The sequence below is a fragment of the Lepisma saccharinum genome, chromosome 6 (assembly GCF_977018435.1).
Source record: "Lepisma saccharinum chromosome 6, izLepSacc3.1, whole genome shotgun sequence".
Lineage (NCBI taxonomy): Eukaryota > Metazoa > Arthropoda > Insecta > Zygentoma > Lepismatidae > Lepisma > Lepisma saccharinum.
In genome coordinates, this window is record NC_139234.1 from 77,396,569 (window position 1) to 77,421,171 (window position 24,603).

Sequence of the window (24,603 nt, forward strand, 5' to 3'; positions counted from 1 at the left end):
CAACGCAGAAAGTGATGACATGGTGCAGACAACAAACTCCAGAGTTTTGCCAACATGGATTTGACACTTGTGTTCAACGTTGGCGTAGATGTATTGAACTGAAAGGTGATTATGTGGAATAGTAGGCATATGTAGAAGAGGCTTCAGGCTTCACTATGATGTATAGTTTATCTTGATTGATGATGCATTATTAAAGATCTGGGATGGCAGGAGGCATTACTGTTTGATACCCCGTAGTACTTAAATGTTATTGCAGCCGTAACTTAAATTAATTCTTGCAACAATATAGGCTATCGAAATCTTTTGAAAACAAATAGCCTCCACCTCAGTGGAGGTGCATAGTGGTTAAATTGTAGATCTAATTCCATTAGCCTTTCTGTCCATAAAGTGGACTTAAAAATAAAAGAAACAAACAAAGAGACATACTTACATAAACAGGGCTATACAGCATAAGCGACCCTTGTGTTTTACCGTTTCGACGTAAAAAAAATGTTCACTCCTAGTACTTAATTCGCGCCCGCCGTAAGAGTAGAAAAGACCTATACGTTAGGTGCGTTAGGTTTGGTTCTCTTAGCATAAATACACTGTAAGTGCATTATTTATGCTAAGATAAGTAAATTAGGCTCATTATGTTTCATTTTTAATGGAGGTTCCTCAAACTTAATACTACGTTTTTTTCCCCACTTCCAATTGTTTCATTACCATAAATCCTACATTTCTGGAATCCTTGATTCATCCCGACGATATATGATACATGTTTCTATTAGGAAGGGTCGATTCGACATTCTTACCCATAAACAGAAATAAGGTTTTCATGCTAGTAAAGGAAAATGCCCCTGTTTGGCGTTCCTGTGAGTACGTAGCCCAGGTCCTTAAGCAGCCCCTGCAGCTTCCCAGAATGAACATTTCAGTTGAGGTTTCCAATTCAAGCAAATGTTCATCAAAATTTACGGCTGCGTGGATCTTGTTGGTCAGGTCACATTCCAAATCTACTTTCCTAATTTTCCTCAGGCAGGAAGAGGTTTTCTCGCGCGTCTTCCTGTCCAAAGATTCCTCTAATTTTGTACTCACTATGTTTAATTCCCGCTTGAGGAAATGTTCTTTGCATTTTGAAACAGAGTCTTTCGTTTCTGCATAGTCTGCTCCACTTCTCCAGATCCTTGGCACATCTAGTGTATCAGCCACTTTCCATTCATCTCTTTTCCACTTTCCTCTCTGCTATCATGGCACAATTTCCATACATGTGGTGATGGTTCTGATCTTGTGCCCAGGATGACGTCTCCTCCGTCCCTGGAGCAGTGCGGTATCTCTGCGCGTGGTTCTTCTGCGACAGATGGTGTTAGTTGCACGTTTTGCAACATTGACATCCGCTTAATCTTGAAATATCAGTCAAAATACCAGCGATTTAGCTTCAATCAACTGAGCGTGGACATGTACAAGCTTCCATGCAACGAGTTTCAACAATCGCAACCCGGGCTATTCTTTCAACAATTGAAACGTGACGAAGGTAAATGTATTGTTAGATCGAGCACATTCTAATGCAAACTTACATTGCGTATATGAACTCTAAGATGATGGATCTGTGAGGCATTCGAAACTACTGAAGATTGGTAGGTGGAGGAAGATCAAAATGTATACACATATACACACACATAAGTCGCTGTGTGTGATATATATATATATATATATATATATATATATATATATATATATATATTAGAATAAGTATATATCATACGTAATTATTATTATGTTTATTATATACAAGCGTAGAAGTAAATTAATAAATAGTTAAATAATTAAATATATTGTGTATATAAAGGAAATAATTTACTGCGTCTATATATAGTATCCTATACATTATATATATACAAAAAGTAACAAATTAATTACATTTCCAACTCCTTCAAAATGTTAACAGATGGTTTCATTAATAACACAATTAAGCCTTGTTTCCATGATAACCAAAAATCCAATATGCTGACCAAGGCAGAATTTATTTTATTTTCAAACATAAACTAAATGTTACGTTTCAACCTTCTAGCAAGATCTTCTCCGGACTCTGTACCAAATACAAATGAAATAAGGTACAAAACAGGAAGATTTTTTATACACAAAAAATACACTATTTCTAACACCTTCTTCCATTCTTTGTTTATCTTCAGTCCCCCATTAGAAAGATTGAAAAGGACAAAAGCGAAGGAGGAGAAAAGAAGGAAGAGGAATGAAGAAAGAAAGAATAAGGAAAAAGAGCGTGAGATAAGGAGCCCAACCACGTTCCAGATGAAAGGAAATGTTTATCTAAATTGCCTGTCAGGTGAAGCAACGGTTTACACGAGAAGGCCACCTGCTGGAACACCTGGAAAGGAATGTTCCAGATAAACAACTTTCTAATAATCTTGTGTCTGAAAGGGAGTGATTTTTGTGTATATATATCTTCCTGTTTTGTACCTTATTTGAATTATATTTGGTACAGAGTCTGAAGAACCTTGCTAGAAGGTTGAAACGTAACGTTTAGTTTATGTTTCAAAATAAAATAAATTCTGCCTTGGTCAGCATATTGGATTTTTGGTTTCATTTTGGTTCCATTTTGGTGGAAACAGAGACAATATCAATACAAGCTGCATTTATTGGGAAAACTCTCCGGAACACACAAAGAACGTACAACTTGACATTTCAACTTTGTTCTATCTTCAGTCTTGCATAATCGTACCAAACGGATCAAACAAAACATTACGTGTGGACGGCAAGTTTGACGTTTTGCATGAACTGAATGAGGTTTGACGAACGATTGAAAGACTGATGAGCTGGAGCTTGGTTCTCAAAGAAAACGCTCAAACTTCGCATAATTTTGCCCCGGGTCTCGTTAATGTTGGATGAGTAATGTCTTGTTTTCCAATTTTTAAGATTACTAGCGTTAATAATTTGCAGCAGGTGTCCACATCCATACGTAATCATGTTTCTGCCGTAATTCACGGAGGAAATTGATATGTGAGAGAATTTACCAGTCTAACCACTCTGAAGACCACAGTAAGCGATGCGCATTTCTTCCTTCTCACTGTACACACTGAAATTATATTTGTCAATAATGCTTAATCCTTGGTGTTTTTGGAAAAGACTGGGGAAATGACAGAGAGAATAGTGTAGCCGCGTGTTTTGCGTCAGTCTTATCTGTCCAACTTACCTTATCGTGTAAGACTGGCGACAAAACATTACGTGTTGACTAGACTTAACAATGAATGCATTTCGACTGAAGTCAGAAGGCGTAGGACGGGGAAGTTGTTTGAGGCTTGTGCGATGAGTGCGACCCCTGCTTGTCGGCGTACAGCTTTCACGTAGCGCTTTACCAAAGAATCCAGCAGCGTCAAATCGCGCCTTCTTGCATTTTCTCTACCGGGCAGTCAACGCACACAGTAATACCGGGTGTCCCAGAAGTCTTTCCCTGATTACAAACTTTATTCATATCCGCTATATGCAATGTAGAGATGTGAAAGTTGTGCCAAAATGTTGGAAAACTAACCAAGTTTATTTGTTGCGGGTTTCAGTAATGTACCTGTAGTGAAGCAATGTTAGTGCCAAGGAATCCGGAATTAATGCTCTTGACATCGGGTGTCATATTTCCATACAATGTTTCTTGGACTTGACAGGATTTGGGAATGAAGATAAATTCCATTTTTTAAATACAAACTTATTGATGGCAAATATTCTAGACGAAAGAATTCTGCACATTTGAAAGTTCCTCTGCACTGTTATTGGTGACTGGGTCTCGTAATACCAGAGGACATGCTGAGCTTTATCCTAATTTGTGAACATTTCCGGTTTTCTGGGCACTGACACTGCTACACTACAGCCACGTTACTCAAACCTGCAACAAAAAAACTTGGTTAGTTTTCCAACATTTTGGCACCACTTTCACATCTCTACATTGCATATAGCGGATATGAATAAAGTTTGTAATCAGGGAAAGACTTCTGGGACACCCTGTATAATTGAATAGAATAGTAATAGATGAAGCAGAGAGAATGAACCTACCAGGCCAGGAGGTCCCGTGAGCGTGTGGGTCTTCCCGCTGCCCGTCTGTCCGTAGCAGAAGACGGTGCAGGAGAATCCCTCGATGGCCATCTCGAGCAGCCTCTTCATCCCGGAGTACTCCAGCACGTCGGCCTGGTTGGCTCCGGGTTCGAACACCACGTTGTACGAGAAGACTTTAGGTTTCTGCGTCGGACCCGTCTCCACCTGAAGATAAACAGGAAACATTAATTGTTTATGCTGCGTACGACAGGCGTCTGCCCTTTCACAGTACACAGTCAATTTCCTACATTTGAAAATTTATTTAAGAAAACATACATGGTGTACCAGAAGTGATAACGCAAACTGAAATAGTGAAAAGTATACGATAGTAAAAACAAGAAAGTCTTGTTTGCGAGATAATTGCGAATGTGTGGTTACGATCCACCACTGACTTTTCAGTTTCAGTTTGCGCTATCACTACTGGTACACCCTGTATACACAATTTTTTTAAAAAAATGTACATGTACAAGTCACACATAAATCCTATAGACTACAATACCGTGTTATAAAAAAGTTGAAAAGGAAGAAAATTATATACATTAGTGGCGTATGCTGAGTTCAACATGTGATCTATTATTTCACCATATTGCAGTATTCACACGTTGCCTTAAATATTACCATTAAAATGTTCAAATTTAAAACAATATGCTGAGGAGGGAGGGACTCTTCCTTCTTTACGTTTATGGATTTGATATTGAAATCAGGAATCACAGATTATTCTTATTATTATTATTATGGAATGATTAAATAAGGAGACAATATAAAAATATGATTATCGATATATGAAACAGTACCGAATAGGTACATTTTCATGGCAATACGAGTATTTAAGACTATGTGTTAACTAGCTGCTATGTACAGGGTGTCTCAAAAGTAATAGTGTAAACTGACACAGGTGAAAGTACACGATAATAGAAGCAAAAAAGTCTCAGTAAACATGGGTCTGCAAACGAGCCGTTTTCGAGATAATTGCGAATGTGTGGTTACAAGCCGCCACTGACATCATTGTTAGCATTTTACCAACTAGGACGACGTTTACAAACAATGAAGTTAGTTGCGGCTTGTAATCACACATTCGCGATTATCTCGAAAACGGCTCGTTTGATGACCCATGTATACTGAGACTTTTTTGCTTCTATTATCGTGTACTTTCACCTGTGTCAGTTTGCGATATTACTTATGAGACACCCTGTATGCATAGAAAATTATAATAATTTGTACAGATTACCAAGTCCTGAAGCACCATCATCTAATTGAAATTAAGAACTTTATGCGCATTTTATTCAATATTCATTCTGTCTGTGGCTTTCTGACTTCGCAGCTAGCTTAGAATATACAGGGTGGCTCAATAAGTCACTTAACACCCTCAGTACAAGGCCACTGCGGCATGGAATTTGAAATTGGCGATGACCAATCTTTATCAGGCCAAGGGGGAACCACATTGACGCCACCCACACGGTCGGCGGCCATCTTGATGTCTGCCATCTTGAATTCAACTTCAGAATTTTAAATGGGAAGGGGGTCGTGCGACATATCAAAATGGGCTAGAATTTCACGAGAAATGCAATGGTGAAGGTTTCTTCGAGGTATCTTTAACCAGTAAAAAGTTATGACTGAATTCTTGTACCAATTAGTTCCTTTCGAGGTGTTAGAAAAATGCCTTAAAATTTGTTTAGCGCATCCGTAATGCATCGAGATCAAAGTGACGTCTAGGGAGAGACGTTCGCATGCCATTGCACACGATTTTAATCGGATACATCCACGAAGAGCTGCTCATTATGAATGGTTGTCGCGAACAATTTACAGTGTGACGCTTCCATTGAATTAAAAGTCCTTCACAGTGACAAGGCTAATGTTTATGTTCAGAAGGAAGTTCATAAACAGAATATGTGACCCTTGTCATCTGATAACTAACTTTGGACAAAAACTGCTTCACGACGTTCCCATAGCGTTCTGGTGTTCCTCCCTATTGAAAAAAAAAAAACTCTGTAAAAAGTACCTTCTTCCATAAGCAAGGATGAAAAAACCTGTTTATTTAACAAATCCAAGTAGCCCTAAGCATTTAAGGTTCCGTTGATGGAAAATTGACTAACCAATCGTGTTCCACACAGCACGTCACACCATTAACTTACCAACACTAACCATTCAGCTTTGATCTCTCAAAAATGGGTTATCAGATAAAAATCATCGAATATTCTGTTTATAAACTTCCTTCTGAACATAAACATTAGCCTTGTCACTGTGAAGGACTTTTAATTCAATGGAAGCGCCACACTGTAAATTGTTCGCGACAACCATTCATAATGAGCAGCTCTTCGTGGATGTATCAGATTAAAATCGTGTGCAATGGCATGCGAACGTCTCTCCCTAGACGTCACTTTGATCTCGATGCATTACGGATGCGCTAAACAAATTTTAAGGCATTTTTCTAACACCTCGAAAAGGAGCTAATTGGTACAAGAATTCAGTCATAACTTTTTACTGGTTAAAGATACCTCGAAGAAACCTTCACCATTGCATTTCTCGTGAAATTCTAGCCCATTTTGATATGTCGCACGACCCCCTTCCCATTTAAAATTCTGAAGTTGAATTCAAGATGGCAGACATCAAGATGGCCGCCGACCGTGTGGGTGGCGTCAATGTGGTTCCCCCTTGGCCTGATAAAGATTGGTCATCGCCAATTTCAAATTCCATGCCGCAGTGGCCTTGTTCTGAGGGTGTTAAGTGACTTATTGAGCCACCCTGTACAGTGCTTTTTTTTCTGGCGGTACGCAACTGTACGCTGTACGGCCACCTTTTTATAGGTAAGAAAAGCTAATAACATTTTACTTTAATGAAAGAAATGTGTGTATGTGTAACTACGTGGATAATCTATCATTTATGAACATACCAAATACCGACCTTCGTGGTAGAACAGTGCGTCACGACGCCAGGGGTCCCAGGTTCAAATCCCGACATGGGCAAGGGTGGTGATTGTTCATCAATTTCATCATATCATCACTCATCTTCATCTTTGCGATTAGCCAAAGTGGCAGAAATGTGAAGTAAAATAAAAACCAAATCAATTAATCAATCAATGAAATCAACTAATGAAAATACCACAATATTTTGAGTAGTTACGATAAATAAAATAACAAACCAACACAATAACAATAACAAAACTCAATTGAAGAGTACCGGAACCATTCATCCCATAAAAATGCACTGTGGAGTACGAGTATATGTATGTATATGTATGTATGTATGTATGTATGTGTGTGTGTGTGTGTGTGTGTGTCCGTGTTTAAAAATACAAATAAAGAATATTATTAAGTATATCCACAGCATATTGTAAGAATTGTCGACTAAATTGACTTTGAACTGAGAAAATTGGAAAAATGTTTTGAGGTGTATGTCCTTATCTACACATCTTTCGCAGGAGAGCCATTTCTGCAGGTCTGATACGGGCGCGAGAAATTGCAAAGAGTAGCTTTCGGGGGGGGGGGGGGGACATAGAATATTATTTTTGAAAGAAAAGAGCACTAAAATTAAATAAAAACAGACTGAATGTACAATGTACAATTGTAAAATCTAAAACATGGTTTTGAGTTTATATACATATGTGTGTGTGTGAATATGTACACACAAACACACTCATGCATTGTTTTATCTTATATGCCAGAACTGTTAAGCAGTACTTGTAGATATAAAGGAGTGTTATCGTTGATTTCAAAAAGATAGCTCAGGCAGTACATACGTATATCTTCCCTCCAAGACTGACTTAAATCCACCAGCACTACAGATTACCATGACGAACTCTAATTTCACAACAAACCTGAAAACTTTGGGTAAAGTACCAATGAGTCGACTTTTGACTCCAAGCAAATTCCAAATCAGTTTCCTACCCTATTAGTTTCAGCTTACAATATTGAAAAAAATCAAAAAGTTTGTTTTATGTTCACTCTGTGCTCATGGCAGGTTAATCAGGACTGGTCATACAGTTGAAAGTGGGACCCGAAGCACTGTGTGCCTCCACCGGGGAACAAACCAGCTTTACATTGAGGCACGGGGCTTTTGGAACACCCTGTAATTATAGAAGAAACAACAGGAAGCTTACCACAATTTGTCCTTCACCGGGGAACTGTAGCACGTCGACATCATTATTCTTGTGCTCTTTCTTGCTCAGCGGACGGACCCTGAAAGAATGGAAACAGATCCAATCATATGCTCTCCACTATCACTCTCGTCTCGTGCAATTCAGTACATCATCTGTTTCTATTTCATAGAAAGGTCTGTAATTAACTTTAATGCCGTACATGTTACATGAGATGGTCGTAATGGCCTTTGATCATTCTTGGAATGAAAAATAAAAATTATTTTGCTCACTTACTTCGACAATAGCACACAGGGGTTTTGTCATCTTGGTCAATCTGTACAAGAATCGCTAACACTCCTCGAAAACGAGCGCATTGGTGACACAACAGTGAACTAATTTAACAGAGGTTGAGATATCCCGCTGTACATACACGCCGGACGAATTACTTCTTGAGTTACTGTTGAGTATTTAAAACTATTGGTACCAATGAAATTCTTGTTTCTTAATGGACATTATGGTATGTCAGAAATGGCGCCCAGCAAAGGTTGAACCCAAGGGTTTACATTTACCAAATGCCTCGCAACATTTCGTCTTATGTGTCCATTTATTTTATTCCATACTTGTATACAAGCATTTTTGTACGAATACAGCATTTACTTATATTATTCGAACTTGTGGTATGGTAAGCAGTCACGATCTACTAACTCACTTATCAATGCCCATTCTATACGATCTTGAATAAAAATGACTTTTTGCCACAACGCCAGGTGTCCCGAGTTCGAATCCATTCATCAATTTCATCATATCATCACTCATCCCCATCTTCGCAAATTAGCCAAAAGTGGCAACAAAGGCCAAGTAAAATAAAGCAAATCAATCAAATAATGACCTTCTTTTGGTATTTTTTAAGTTTATTCCAGCATTCTTTTGCTAACCTGGCTCTTCTCCACAGTGAACTGTTGAAGGTATTAATTTATTTGTTTTGTCAGTGAACATTCAAGAATTTCATTTAACCACCAGAAAAGCAACACAAACAAAAGAAAAACACAATAGAATACAGAACATTCAAGTCAATAATTTGTAACTAAGAAAATTAATACAAGCCTTCATGTCTAATGCCTACTTTGGCGCCTTTTCTAACTATACCCTGTCCCATCTAACTGTGGAGCAAGGCGCGCAAAGAGACAGAAAAACGAGGGAAATCTATTGGCCAGAGCGAAGGAGTACACGCTGCTGTGAAGGCAGTCGCTTTCCCCCACTGCACGCAATTCCGTTCCTCTCACGTGTTCATTGGAGGAGCCGTCTCGCGTCACTACTTGCGCAGAAACTTGTTTTCGTTCGCCTGCTCCACGGTTAGCTGGGACGGAGTATAAAATCCATGACGCAACAGCCCTCAAAGGAGCAGGGCCTGCCAGAGCGCCCTTTCATTGGGTGACGCATTGCTAGCGCATCGAGTCACATCCCCGATGTCTTCTGGCTTTTCAAGTCGCTCGCTAATTGTCCTTACAATGCTGGGTCAACGCCGAATTTTTTGTAGGCTACCACCGGGAATGGGAACCGGGACCTCTCGCACCAAAGGCGAGAGCGTTATTTGCTACGTGGGAGCCCTTTCAAGTACCTATTTTCACCATTTTGGGTGCCCATTTACTTTCCTATTTTACAAAAATTTAGTGCCTATAATTACGCACTATAATGATTAGATCCCAAGGAGAAAAAGAGAATTAAAATTGTGTAATTTTATTTGCTATAGTAACGGGTATCGAGTCCAGGTACTTTTCAAAAATCGAGGCGAGCACGAGACTTTCTATCCGGCCATCTCGTCTTTCTCTCTGCTTGTCATGCCTCGTCATGATTATCAAGTATCATATTCCTATTAAAGTCAGTTCGTTTCTATATTCTGTGGACAAACGTAAGAAGAACAATTTCAATGAGACTTAGATATTGTGTTTACGTTTGTTTGAGTTGAAAATCCATGTGATTATCTTATTTTTTGAAGAAATGTTAAACATATAAAAGTTGCAACTGAACTGAAATACCATCTTGTTGACACTAGACACAATCGAAAACTATAAACAAGTGTATGACTACTTGTGTATCTAAAGCGTTCTGTTATCTAAGCAGATTTAATACAACTTTTCAAGTTCAATAAATCGTATAAATGCAGTGGAAGTATGATATTTATAGAGTACAGACACAAGAAAAATAACAGTAGATGCGATTTGCAATAATGTGGGGAGGGGGGTTATTGTAACAACTCTGGCCGTAGATTTACGCTACAAAGGAAAATATCATATGAATATGAATAAACCCCATTAACTTCACAAAGATTGACGCCTCGTTTCGACGCTACGAAACCTAATAAAACCTAATTACATACTAAATTTATGCAATCACACTTAACACATTCACAGTTTCCACAGTGGATTTGATATCCAATTACAATAAACAAAAAGTATGGCTTATCTATCAAGTAGACATCTGCTTAGTATGTCTGAAAAAGTTGCATAGTGAAGCAGTTTTCGGTTAGGTAAGTACTAAGGTTGTTTGAAAACTTTGGTAAATTTCCACGAGACGGCGCCACAAGTCATTAAGTGGCATCACTACTGGCATTCTTCAAACTATCTGTGACATATTGTTATCAAGATGCGAGGCCCGAATCGACTATTTTCACACATATCATAAAAATGATATAAAAATACAGCTATAAATTGTTTTTGTTAAAAAAAAAAGTGGACAGCCTCGCATATCAAGTCCGAACTAGATACGTTCATGGAAACTCCTGCAGCGACGTTGAAGACTATTTATTACCGAATACAGGATTTTAAATGTGGCCGTACATTCAAGAATATGAAACTCGCTCAGCCCCCCCCCCCCCATATCACTACGAAGGATATAATTAAAATATATACGGTTCAAAGTTTTTCTCAATCAACAGATGCACAGAAATGATAACGGGGAATAGACCTAGAGTTTCAAGTGGAATCCGAATCATCTAGCGGGTATCGAACCCGAGACCACTTGAACTTTACCACTATGCAATCGGAGAGGGTCGGATACAATTTGGATGAAAGGGTTTATGGGGTACTGCACTCCTTTTCAAACTTTTGTGTTTTTGCGAAACTGTGTATGTAAAGAGAGAGAGAGAGAGATTTTTTGGTTACATTTTGTTATTTTAAGGCGCTTTTCTATCTCAGAAAGGTTTGGGTTTGTGTTAAGTCCATTTTATGTACATCAAGGCTAATTGGGAATGTACCTACAATTTAAAGTGGAACCCGAACCACTATGCGTCTCCAACGGGTACCGAAGTTGATTACAATGCGACGACGTTTCCACTACGACATTGGGGAGGCCCAAGTATACCCAGTGGAAGTGCATGAGACTGCAGACTGGAAGCATCTCAACTGAACAAGTGCATGATATCCTGCACTGCACGGAAAGCTGCAAACGAAGAAGCTGTGTGCATGATGGGTGCCGCGATTGTTGACTGGAGACCAAAAACGCACGCGAAATGACATTCCAATGCAGGGTTGATTCATCGCAATCGAAGGACTATTGTTTCTTTTCGTGGTCGTGGACGAAACTTTCATCCACCACTACACACCTTGAAGTAACAGTCAAATCATTCGACGATTGGTAAGAGTCTTTCGTTCTCCCTCTATTTTCCTCTCCGTTTTTGTTTTCCACTTTATTATTTCAGTTTCCCTATCTATCCTTCTTTCCTCCCTCTCATTTTCTCTTTCGTGCCATCTCTCTTCCTTTCTTTCTCCTTCTTTTCTCATACCTTCATTCATTCTTCTTTTATATGCCTTTCTTTTCTCTTTCTCTCCCTTTCCTTCATCTTTGTTTCTCTCTTTTTCTCTATTTTGTTTCCACTCCTTCTCTCCCTTACTCTTTTTTATGTTATCATTTTCTCTGTCTTTATCTCTCCTTGTGTGCTTGCCAATGCAGCCCATTTGGATGAGCAGAAGGGTGGGCTATTTCAGGGACTACACGCAGGGTCATGAAATTAGGCAGGTGGCAGAAGTTCGCGGTGTTGCCACGTCGGAGCACAACCCCTTGCGTTCGAAGGTTCAAGATAATGAAATATCTATTTGAAGAGTTCGGTATTTGTAATCCATGTGATCCAAACTGACAGTATTTGCTCGATAGGTCAGGGAGGACAAAAGTGCCCCGGAGAGAGGTCGGCCTGACGCTCAAACTAGGCAACGCAGCCCGGTTGACGTTGCCATACAGTGAGCGAGAACCGGCGACTTTTGTTCCGCTTTCGCTTTGCCTTTCTCAATTCTGTCTAGCCGCCTATTTTCATGGCCGTGCGTTTAGAGGCCACCTTTGCCCACCCTGTGACGGTGCCACTCACTACCAAACTCTGAATGAAGCATTGATGCTCACTGCAAGCATGAGAGTGACAACAACGGGGATCCTTCCTTAGCAATGTAGTAAACAGGCACATCCGGCTCACGTTTTTTTCCCTCCCAATCGATACACACGTATTTTCCAATAGCGCGTAGAAAGATTGAGAATGGGAAAAATGCGGTCAAACCCACACAAAGGTGAGGACGACAGGCTCTTCACGTGGTTAGGTGAGTGGTACACGAGGTGTCTTCAATCGATATTAAAATCGATATAAAAGTTTTCCATTACAAGAAAAGGCTCTTGAATATTACAATATCTCAAATTTCTTCGTGGACCCTACTACACAAACATGTATAAATATGTTAGAAGGTACTACTACCACAGATCTCCGGTACTACAGTTACGTAATGGACTCATTACGTAAATTGGGTTTATTATCTTGCTATTTGATGCATGTGTGGGTGTTCGGTATGAATAAACTACCTTAAAATTACTACAGTTAAGCAGTAAACTTCTCCCATGCAGCAATATATATGTACACTTGAAAAGACGCTACCATTTATATGGACAACATTCAACTGTAAGAAGTGGCCTTCCCGATGGCGCAGTAGTAGCGTCGTCGCCTTGTAATCAAGGGGTTCCGGATTCGATACCCGGTGGAGGCACATAGTGGTTTGGATCCCACTTTAAACTGTAGGGCCAGTTCCGATCAGCCTTATTGGGCATAAAGTGGACTTAAAACACCAACTCAATCAACTGTAAGAAGAATTCATTAAACTATTTTAAAGTTTTACCCTTATCATTACACCACCCAGCCTACACCAGAAATCACAAGTTCGAATGTCATTCGAGGGCGAAAGATTATGCCTGAATCAGTTTTTCCAAACATAATATTTGCTCCTGTGTGTACTTTGTCGAATATTTATATACCAAAAGTCAAACGTGAAAGCGAAGGTGAGAAAGGCTGATGAGATATCGAGGCTAAGTAGACTGAGAGTGAGAAAGGCTGTTGAGATATCGAGACTAAGTAATCTGAGAGTGAGAAAGGCTGTTGAGATATCGAGGCTAAGTAGACTGAGAGTGAGAAAGGCTGTTGAGATATCGAGACTAAGTAATCTGAGAGTGAGAAAGGCTGTTGAGATATCGAGACTAAGTAGACTGAGAGTGAAAAAGGCTGTTGAGATATCGAGACTAAGTAATCTGAGAGTGAGAAAGGCTGTTGAGATATCGAGGCTAAGTAGACTGAGAGTGAGAAAGGCTGTTGAGATATCGAGACTAAGTAATCTGAGAGTGAGAAAGGCTGTTGAGATATCGAGGCTAAGTAGACTGAGAGTGAGAAAGGCTGTTGAGATATCGAGACTAAGTAATCTGAGAGTGAGAAAGGCTGTTGAGATATCGAGGCTAAGTAGACTGAGAGTGAAAAAGGCTGTTGAGATATCGAGACTAAGTAGACTGAGAGTGAGAAAGGCTGTTGAGATATCGAGGCTAAGTAGACTGAGAGTGAGAAAGGCTGTTGAGATATCGAGACTAAGTAATCTGAGAGTGAGAAAGGCTGTTGAGATATCGAGACTAAGTAGACTGAGAGTGAAAAAGGCTGTTGAGATATCGAGACTAAGTAATCTGAGAGTGAGAAAGGCTGTTGAGATATCGAGGCTAAGTAGACTGAGAGTGAAAAAGGCTGTTGAGATATCGAGACTAAGTAGACTGAGAGTGAGAAAGGCTGTTGAGATATCGAGGCTAAGTAGACTGAGAGTGTGAAAGGCTGTTGAGATATCCCTACTGAGCGTAATATACAAAGTGCTTGCAAAGATCCTAGCGGGAAGATTGTCACCCCTCATTGAAGGAATGATAGGGGATTATCAGTGTGGTTTTAGACTAAACAGATCCACTACGGATCAAATCTTCATGGTTAAGCAGATAATGGAGAAATGTTATGAATATAACATTAATATTCATCAGTTATTTATAGACTTTAAGCAGGCATATGACAGCATCATGCGAGGAAAATGGTAAGAGGCTATGAAGGAGCTAGGGATCCCAAGCAATCTAATAAGATTAATCAGAATGACGCTAAGGGGTACTAAATGCAAGGTGAAGATTGAAGGAGAGCTCACAAGGGAATTTGCAGTGAGCCAAGGTATGAGACAAGGACATGTGCTATCTACGATATTGTTCAATACGTCGTATAGCTTTAGAAAAGATCAAGATGGGAAAGAAGTATACTAAGAAAAATATACCGTGCGTCCATTTCGATCTTCAGCCGAGAGATCGGGAGAAGCGTGGCGGGCGGCGCTGACGGAGATGCCGACATTTGCATCCTGTAATGACCGCTTATTTTTATGGACATATGCATACATTCATATAAATATTGCAAAACGAGCGCTAACCTGTCTTATAATTCATCATCTGTAATTCATCCAAGTTCTGCCCTTATATACACAAAAAAATACGCTTTAGAAACGATGTTAAGAGCCACAGATAATGAAACATTTTAATCATAGTTTTGACCAGTAACGTCCTGCTTAAGTTTATATCCTTGAAAGAGTTTTGTGTCGATCGTTTGGAGGTTTCGAATGTGCAACACTGTATCAAGATTACGCTGCAGACAAAACCGTTAAAAGTCAATGGTTTTCGTGAGCTTCCTTGCAATCCGAAATCTCCGAGCTCGAGTATTTTGTTCCTTCGTGACTAGATGAAGACAGAGCTGTGAATACAGTGGCGAGCAGATGTAAACCAAGAGCGTGTTAATTTTGTATTGTGCGCAAGAGTGATATTCTTGGTTACTTGCCGTTACTTGTTTGTGTTATTGCAGTGTGTATGTGTGTTGTGTCAGTGAGACGATTGGAATGCCAGCAGCAACGTTTACGTTAGAACAAAGAATTCTTATGTATGACATTTACGTGAAAACAGACTCGTGTCGAGACGTGTGTAGGCAAATTGTACAGAAATTCCTAGGCGTTTCACCTCCACATAGAGATACGGTTAGACATCTTGTCCTTAAATTACGAGAAACTGGATCGTTAAATTTTAAAACACCTAAGCAAAAACGACGGTTTCTAACCGAAGCAAAACTCGATGAAATTGGTGCAGCGTTAGAACGTTCTCCAAACAAACCTCTACGCCGTGAGATGGACGTGTCAAAATCATCAGCACATACAGCTACTAAGCTACTAAAATTAAAACCGTACCCTTATAACACAGGTTAGTGCTCGTTTTGCAATATTTATATGAATGTATGCATATGTCCATAAAAATAAGCGGGCATTACAGGCCGCAAATGTCGGCATCTCCGTCAGCGCCGCCCGCCACGCTTCTCCCGATCTCTCGGCTGAAGATCGAAATGAACGCACGGTATATAATATACATATATTTACGTTAATTATATCAGTGGGCTAAAAAAATTGTTTATTATATTTTTGTTGTTATGTATAATAAGTAGAATCCATTTATTAAATAATATAAAATATTTCAATATTATCTTTAATTGTATTTAATTTTGGAAGTATTTGTATATAACAAAGTAATTGCCTTACTTAATATGTAAGTGAATATAATTATATAGAACACAATTTATTTTCTTCCCTCAAAAATTGTGTTCTATATAATTCTATTCACTTATTTTTTCTCTAAACTCAATATGCATTAAAAAGTAACCCAGGAAGGGGGACTCTCTTCATCAGAATGAGCCAAAATCTAGCATATGCTGATGATATTGATATGATGACACGAAGACTGCAAGAACTGAAGGATGGACTGGAAAGATTGGAGAATGCAGCTAGTGAGATGAGGCTCCCAATAAATCAAACCAAGACTAAATAAATGTTCTCAGCACGAAATAAGGAATTCTGGGAAAGCCAACAAACACAACTTAATGGAGGCACTTACGAAAAATGCAAAAGTTTTAAATACCTTGGAATATTAGTTACCATGGATAATAATATTTAGGAGGAAATAAAAGCAAGAATTGCAGCTGGTAATCGAAGTTATTTCTCACTGATAAGAGTTTTCAAATCTCGCAGCCTGAGTAGAAATTTGAAATCAAAGTATATCAGGTAGTGGTAAAGCCAATGTGACATATGGAGCAGAGTCATGGACTTTAGCGCAAGCATATGAAGAACTTTTGCGAAGATTAGAAAGAAGTATACTAAGAAAAATATATATAATATATATAAATGAGAATGGACAGTGACGAATGAGGAGGAACGATGAAATTAGAGCACTCTACAAAAAACCAGATAGAGTTTCCGATACAAGAAGCATGAGACTGAGGTGGCTGGGACATGTGGAAAGAATGCCGGAAGACAGAGTGGTTAAGAAGGTCTATAAAGGGAGACCAGGAGGAAGAAGATGAAGAGCAAGGCCAAGGAAAAGGGGGTTTGAGGATGTTGAGGAGTACCCTATGAGGATGGGAGTAAGACGGTGGAGAAGTAGAGTAGAAGATAGAAGATGAGCTATCATTGTGAGAGAGGCCAAGGCCATTCAGGGGGTGTAGCAGCCAAGAAGTAAGTAAGTATACCACATTCGCATGTTTTGGTGTGTGTTTCAAAGTTTCTATAAATGCTTTTTAGTGCTTAAATGTCCCGATCTCGGTCTGTTAGTTAAGACAATCACATATCTTGCACCACTGACAAAATTAATCAGTGGTTACACTGTGTTTGTTACAGCCTGTCCCGCTTCCCGCACTTGCTGCTTGCTGGCTTTTCTAGCAGAAACCACGCGGCATTGCCGCTGCAGACCGCGTGAACTCCGTGCTGGGGAAAGCCGAAGCCAGGCTGTGAATAAAATACGCGGAAATGCAGAAATAGACACAATTCCCCTTCCTCAATGTTCCAGCTAAGATGACATTAAAGACAAAAAGGACACAAGCAAATATCACCAGAATAAATTCCACCCTGGATATTTTAAAACGCACACTAATCAGCACCACCCTTACAAAACAAGCTTCTTCAAAGAAGACACAAGCAAAACACATGAGTTAGACCGCAACGTTGCAACAGCGCCTTCGTAAGCGCCTCTCTTCTGCCTTTCATTGGCTCCTCGCTGCCAAACAGATGACTTTTTTCTCGTTTCTCATTGGCACCGAAACTGTCGAGCGATCGCTAGCGCGGGAAACCTGACAGGTTCTAACAAACGCGTTATAAGCATCAGCATAACTTTATAATATTTACAAGGCACACAGCTTTTTTGCTCACACGTGAATATGTGAATTGCCTTGATTACTAATCTGTGTTTTCACCTATTTAAAATCTATGGTTTTACAGTAATAATAATTGTCGGATACACTAGAACTACTATGTTTCAGGCAACAAAAAAAGAGAAGAAAAAAGAAGAATTTTAGGATACAAATCAAGAAGCTGTGAAAATGTATTTCAAATTACGTTCTTTGTCAATGTGTGCGAGATAGAACAACATTATGAACTGATGACTTACCAACAGTAGCCCAAGATGTATAAATTAACTCTAACGACCTATCTGACATTGAGAAAATAACCAATGTGACGTGATTTGTTTACATCTCAGAAAGTAGTAAATTGAAGATCTAAAATTAAAGATTCTGACAATAATTATTAAATAAACCAAGCAATAATTATAAAATATTTACCCACCCTTCCGTAGCTTACCAGATATTATTACAGTGGGGAGTAGCATCATCTCTCGCAGCGTTTGGCGAACTCTGCGCTATGGCATTCAAATGCTATAAGGTTTTTCACTTTAGACGGAGGAATTTTGAGCGTTAGTAGAAATCCTAATCAAAATGCAAACAAGAAAAAATATTTCCGTCTAAGATTTCGTCTATTGTTGGTATCCAACAATACAAGTGGAAACCTACGATTATGATAGTTTCTTCGGACCGACGTGCTAGGCGAGCTCTATGCATACACAAATACGCACGCGTACATGACTAGCGTAGAAATTATTTAGAACTAATTAACTCTATAGCCTTCTTAAACCCGAAGGTTTATGGCTGCAGCAACACAAGTCATCCATCTGTCCCTATCCTGGGCAACAGGAATCCAATCTTCTCCATCCTTACAGACTTCCTTTAGGTCCATGTCAACGTTATCCCTCCATCTTCGTCTTGGCGGGATAGTGCGGGGCCAAAAATGGAGAGCAACTGTCTCCTAAATCTGCCACTGTTTAAGCTGCTGTTTTTTTTCTTTCAGAACGTGATATCGGGACATTTTTTTATCACTGGAGTCCTCTGTTGCAATGAACGAACGTTGTGTTTGTGCCGAAACGATCTCAGTATGTGTATGTGTCCGTTTCACGAAGCTGTTATGCAATGGACAATCCATTTGAATGTTTTGATTTGATTTAATTTGTTTTATTTTACATCGCGTTTTGTGCCTCTTGGCTAATTTTCGAAGATGGGGATGAGTGATGAAATGATGAAATTGATGAATGGACATTCACAAACAACCATGCCCGAGCGGGATTCGAACCCCGGATCCTTGACGTCGCAGCGCGATGTGCTAACCACTCAGCCAAAGGGTCCGTCCGATTCGAATGTGTTCTCCCAGGTTTGGATATGATCCTTTATGCATTGTCGCCTGCCTTCGAAACGTAACCTTAACAAAAATCCTAATTTTCCATCCTTCTGACTTGGATCTTCAAGATTTAAGAAGAATTCAGACCGAAGTCACATACAAGTCGTTTGCAATGAGTGACCCAATCAACAGAAACTTTTCACACCGTAGCGGCACGACAGACTGCACAAGCCTGTGTTCGATTTGTGAAATCCTCAAGCGACACGTATAGCTTGTAGCTTCGATGTGAAACCTGGTGGGTCAATCTCATTGTCACCTTGAAACGGCAGCTCGTGTTGACCACAGAAGAAATATATCTTGTCAACCGGTGGGAATGTCCCTTAGTTTTATTCTATCTCCTTTTTCTGTGCTTGTTAATTAAGCAGGCAACATCTTACGGTTGGGCATGCACAAGAGATGTGCCATGCAGAAATTTTAGCGGAAAAACCGTGCCACTGCTTTACAGCGACAGCAAAAGATCAAGCGAAGCCAAGGGTGACTCGGTAGCTCACTTGGTAGAACAAAGAATGGCACGGTATATGCCAGAGTCATGGTCGAGCTTGCTTTTTCCGCTAAAATTTCCACATATGCAACATCTTCTTGCTTTCTCTTCTCGACATTCATAAAATTTTCGACCTTCATGGCTGCCCCTTTGTGGTAGTTAGTGTTCGAGTGTTTTTCCAAAACAGTTGACTTAAAAGTCATTTTTTTAACCCACGAAACTCTCGGACTGCATAAGGAAACATGGTCCGGTCACTAATAAATCGTCACTCAAAACTTAGATTTTCAATCGATCTGTGCAGCTTATTTCCTTTTTTTTCTTTTAAAAAAATGATGCTCCAATGCCCATTACTGCTGAAATATTTACTTTAGAGACCTTCGATCTCTTCGGCTCATGACCCGAAACTAGCACTACACTGTCGTCAATGTCTTCAGCTTGTAATAGTGGTAGACTTCAGCAGTTTCCAGCAAAATGTGTCACTAGTTCTCTCCCCCTAATCTCTTCATCTTATAAAACTGTCAATGGACACTGACTGATCACTAATCGACTGTCACACTTACTCCTGAAGTCTTATTGAATGATTCTGTTATACAGGCCAACCGTGAAATTGAATCTGCGTATTTATATCCATATTATATTCTGGAATGTTCCGCACATAAAATGTTTTGTAGTTCGACTTCACCTCCTATTTACTTTTCAGAGAATTAGTAATCCAACGAATCGCCCGACTGATGGCGCTGCCTTCAACCGTGCTTTGTTGTGCAACTTCCAAATGCTGACAAATATTTAAATAATGTTCAAGTTCGTTGCGGCGACACCGAAAGAGCAAGAAAAGTTTACATACAATATTATCAATAACACGGTTATCCCTCAGGGTTCTAGAACATTCTCGGCTTTTCCTCGATAATTATATCTCTCTTTAAATTATAATCACAATATTTTATTTCACACACACAAGCCAAAAATCTCATTTTATCTAGCGTAATTCGAAAAATTTGGGGGGGCTCGAGCCCTCTGAGCCTCCCCTCTGGATACGTACCTGTAGCCGGCTGTAGGCTATATGCTTTATACAAGGATTCAATCATCGGAAACGTTTTTGCAAACGAGGTTCTGTTTATTATTTTTTCATTAATTTTTGGTATGATTACTATTTTTACTGATTGGAGCAAAAACACCGAGCTACTACGGAAAGTACAATTGTGGAAGTGAAACTACCGTCATTTCATTTCATAGATTGTGTCCGCGGCTACCCTCTTACTGTTGTCCGCAAGTACCTGCTACAAATGTTCAACTTTATCATCTTCAGATCCGACATTGATATCATTATGGCTCTCAATACATGTTAAAGAAGCAAGCCCTCGCTAAAGTTGGTCAGAAGTATAATATTTGGAGAACCGGTGTTAAAATTTTAAAATTTTAACTGAATACCCAGAATGGACGTTTCTAGATAACTACTGTTAAATATATTCATTTACTGGTTCAGTTTACCGAAAATCAGTTAATCAACTTTGCTCCTAAACTTTAGAATGTTTTAGCGTTGGATCTGCAGTCAGTATAATCCTCTGTAGACCTGTGTGTTGACCTGTGTTTTGTCCTGTTCTGTCCTCAGCTTTTGTCCTAGGTAGGGAGTGTTGTGCGATGCACACACGTGTATTATCAAGATAAACTGCATTTATTCACAACGTGTAACTCTATATTTTAACGAATCTCTATTCCATTTCATTTGTACATGTTATCGAAACTCCATTCCATTTTATTTGCACAGAGTATTGCATAGCAACAGTCGTTTGCTTTTTCTACATCTAGGAGGCAGCACTACAAGGAGATGTTAGCCCTCAGAGACTTCCTCTTCTTCTTCTTGCTCTTTTCCCACCTCAAAGACACTTCTTCATTTTAGTTACGGTAAGAAGGTTGTCATCCGTTTCGTGTGCCGTGCAAATAGCCAAAGTGTGACCCACTCAAAACTTTTATTTCATTCATTAATACACCCTGTAGTGGTTGTTGCTCACTTTCATGAATTAATCATTCAACCCGATCGTGAAGATTAGCCACGAGAGGAAGAAAACAACACAAAATAACAAGATCTCTCAATAGTGTGTCCTCCCATTTCGCCTTATTGCGTTTTCACCTCCCCCAATATAATTTCAAATTATTTATATGACACGAACTTTCTAAGGCGAAATGGGACATCCCATTTCGCCTTACACACAAAAAATTTCCCAGCTAAGAATATTATCGACTCGAAGGGTAATTCATAATGGGAGCGCAGAGCTTGTGATGTCGCAACAAGGGGAAACGGGATAAGGCGAGACGGGCCGTAATTCTAAACATAAGCCATAGGTTCCAACAATGCCCCTTAGATAGTAACACTAGTCCTGGAACTTTACAGGCACGCCACATTGAAAAAGCTAATTGAAAACAGTGTACTCACCTGACTACAACGTTTATGTTGTCTTCCCCAGTGCTTGGATGCCAGCTCGCTCCTCCGCTCACGCTTTGCTCCAAAGGATCCCCTGTGCTGCTCGATCTGAAACGACGAATAAAAAATGGCGTCAGTGAAGTTGCATCTCATAAAAGGTCTCCGTTATCACACCAAACTCGAACACAAATTCAACCTTCGATGCGTGACGTCACAAAAAAATAAAAGAAGGGTGCGAAAATACTAAGGCACCCTAATCTAAAACGTATTACTGCGCGTACTCTCGTCGGATATACCCCAGTTCCATATACCCTCGCACGCCCGCAGGGAATTTTGTAAGGGAAGTGGTCAAAATCAACATGCGCCTTTAAGTGGGAGTTATGTTCAAGCTGGGCGCCCACTGAGCCGCGGCGAAACACGGAAATATCCGGCAACGGAACATCGCCGGAAGCGAAACTGTTCCGTTCTGTTGCGGCGCTTCGGCGTCTCAGTGTACGTCAAGCTTTACACGTCATCAGAGGAAAGAGGAGACTTGATAGAAAGACAAACGCGATAGAAAATTAGAGAAATATTGCCTTTTCTTATTTTGGGGTGGGGCGTAGTGACGGCATCCGCACCCTCCGAGAGAAAGTTATTAATCCGCCACTGCGTAAATATGAGCAAATGAACTGTAGATGTTTTCAGTAACTTTGCATAAGTTCCACAGAACATTCCTTTATATTGCTTAGTCTGTCATTTATGTCGCAATAACAAATAGGCTTATGAAGAGAAACGCAACTCTGTAAGGTAAAAGGTACACAGAGACAGACACACACACACAAACATTTCACTAATTATAGGTTCAAGGAAAGAGAAAGCAGGCGTATACAGTTTACGGTTATTGAAGGAACATTTATCACACGCGAACCATGTTTAAAATTGACGTACCTCACCTCAAAGTAGTGCTATCCAACAGAGCCGTAGACTTAACAATGCCTTAACTTCAGTTCTTATGGAATACTTTCACCGTTGGTTGTGAAGTTGACTAATGGGCGGGAGTGATAACATAGTGAAAGCTTAAAGGCATTGTTTTCCGATGCGTCAATTTTCCAACGCCTAATGTATTAATCCAAACAAGCGACTGTTAGACTGTCAAGTATGCCTAGCTGGTGATAATGACCGCTGCACGTTGCTGTAATCAATCTTCCGCCATTTTGTGCTAACGTCTCGTTAAAGTTTGATGCGTTTTCGTTTCCCGACATTGGCGTAGTAACACAGTGCGAGGCCCTGGGCGAGATTAGAATGAGGTCCCAATCAATTCTGTAAATTTGATATTTCAATGTGAATCGATACAGGTATACGCCAGCAAAAGCATTATCAATCTATACAGGGTGGCTCAAAAAGTCACTTAACACCCTCGGTACAAGGCCACTGCAGCGCGCAACATGGAAATGGTGATGACCAATCGTTGCCAGGCCAAGGAAGAACCACATTGACGCCACCCGCACGGTCGGCGGCCATCTTGATGTCCGCCATCTTGAATTCAACTTCAGAATTTTAAATGGGAAGGGGGTGATATGATATATCAAATCAGGCTAGAATTTCACGAGAAATGCAATCGTGAAGGTTTTTTCGACGTATCTTTAACCAGCAAAAAGTTATGACTGAATTCTTGTAACAATTTGCTCCTTTTCGAGGTGTTAGAAAAATTGATTAAAATTTGTTTAGCGCATCGGTAATGCATCTAGATCATAGTGATGTCTAGGGAGAGAAGTTCACATGCCATTGCACACGATTTTTTCGGATACATCCACGAAGAGCTACGCATTATGAATGGTTGTCGCGAACAATTTACAGTGTGACGCTTCCATTGAATTAAAAGTCTTTCACAGTGACAAGGCTAATGTTATGTTCATAAGGAAGTTCATAAACAGAATATTCGACCCTTGTCATCTGATAACTAACTTTGGACAGAAACTGCTTCACAACGTACCCATAGTGTTCTGGTGTTCCTCCCTATTGAAAAAAAGCTCTGTAAAAAGTACCTTCTTCCATAAGCAAGGATGAAAAAACCTGTTTATTTAACAAATCCAAGTAGCCCCAAGCATTTAAGGTTCCGTTGATGGAAAATTGACTAACCAATCGTTACACCATTAACTTACCAGGACTAACCATTCAGCTTTGATCTGTCAAAAATGGGTTATCAGATAAAAAGCATCGAATATTCGGTTTATGAACTTCCTTATGAACATAAACATTAGCCTTGTCACTGTGAAGGACTTTTAATTCAATGGAAGCGTCACACTGTAAATTGTTCGCGACAACCATTCATAATGCGCAGCTCTTCGTGCATGTATCCGATTAAAATCGTGTGCAATGGCATGCGAACTTCTCTCCCTAGACATCACTTTGATCTCGATGCATTACCGATGCGCTAAACAAATTTTAAGGCACTTTTCTAACACCTCGAAAAGGAGCAAATTGGTACAAGAATTCAGTCGTCACTTTTACTGGTTAAAGATACATAAAAAAAACTTCACCATTGCATTTCTCGTGAAATTCTAGCCTGATTTGATATATCATATCACCCCCTTCCCATTTAAAATTCTGAAGTTGAATTCAAGATGACCGCCGACCGTGCGGGTGGCGTCAATGTGGTTTTTCTCCTTGGCCTGGC

General features: G+C 39.7%; 1 protein-coding gene across 2 annotated transcripts in view; it reads right to left on the reverse strand.

Annotated features, from left to right (window-relative positions):
* LOC145989466 (kinesin-like protein KIF12) overlaps positions 1 to 24,603 on the reverse strand; it is a 314,209-nt gene that overhangs the window by 180,668 nt on the left and 108,938 nt on the right. For both annotated transcript variants that reach the window (XM_083124813.1, XM_083124814.1), the window contains exons 2-4: positions 21,960 to 22,055; positions 8,168 to 8,246; positions 4,033 to 4,236 (exon numbers count right to left, since the gene is read on the reverse strand). In XM_083124813.1, coding sequence (XP_082980939.1) covers positions 4,033 to 4,236; positions 8,168 to 8,246; positions 21,960 to 22,055 — 379 coding nt within the window. The remainder of the gene's footprint in view (positions 1 to 4,032; positions 4,237 to 8,167; positions 8,247 to 21,959; positions 22,056 to 24,603) is intronic.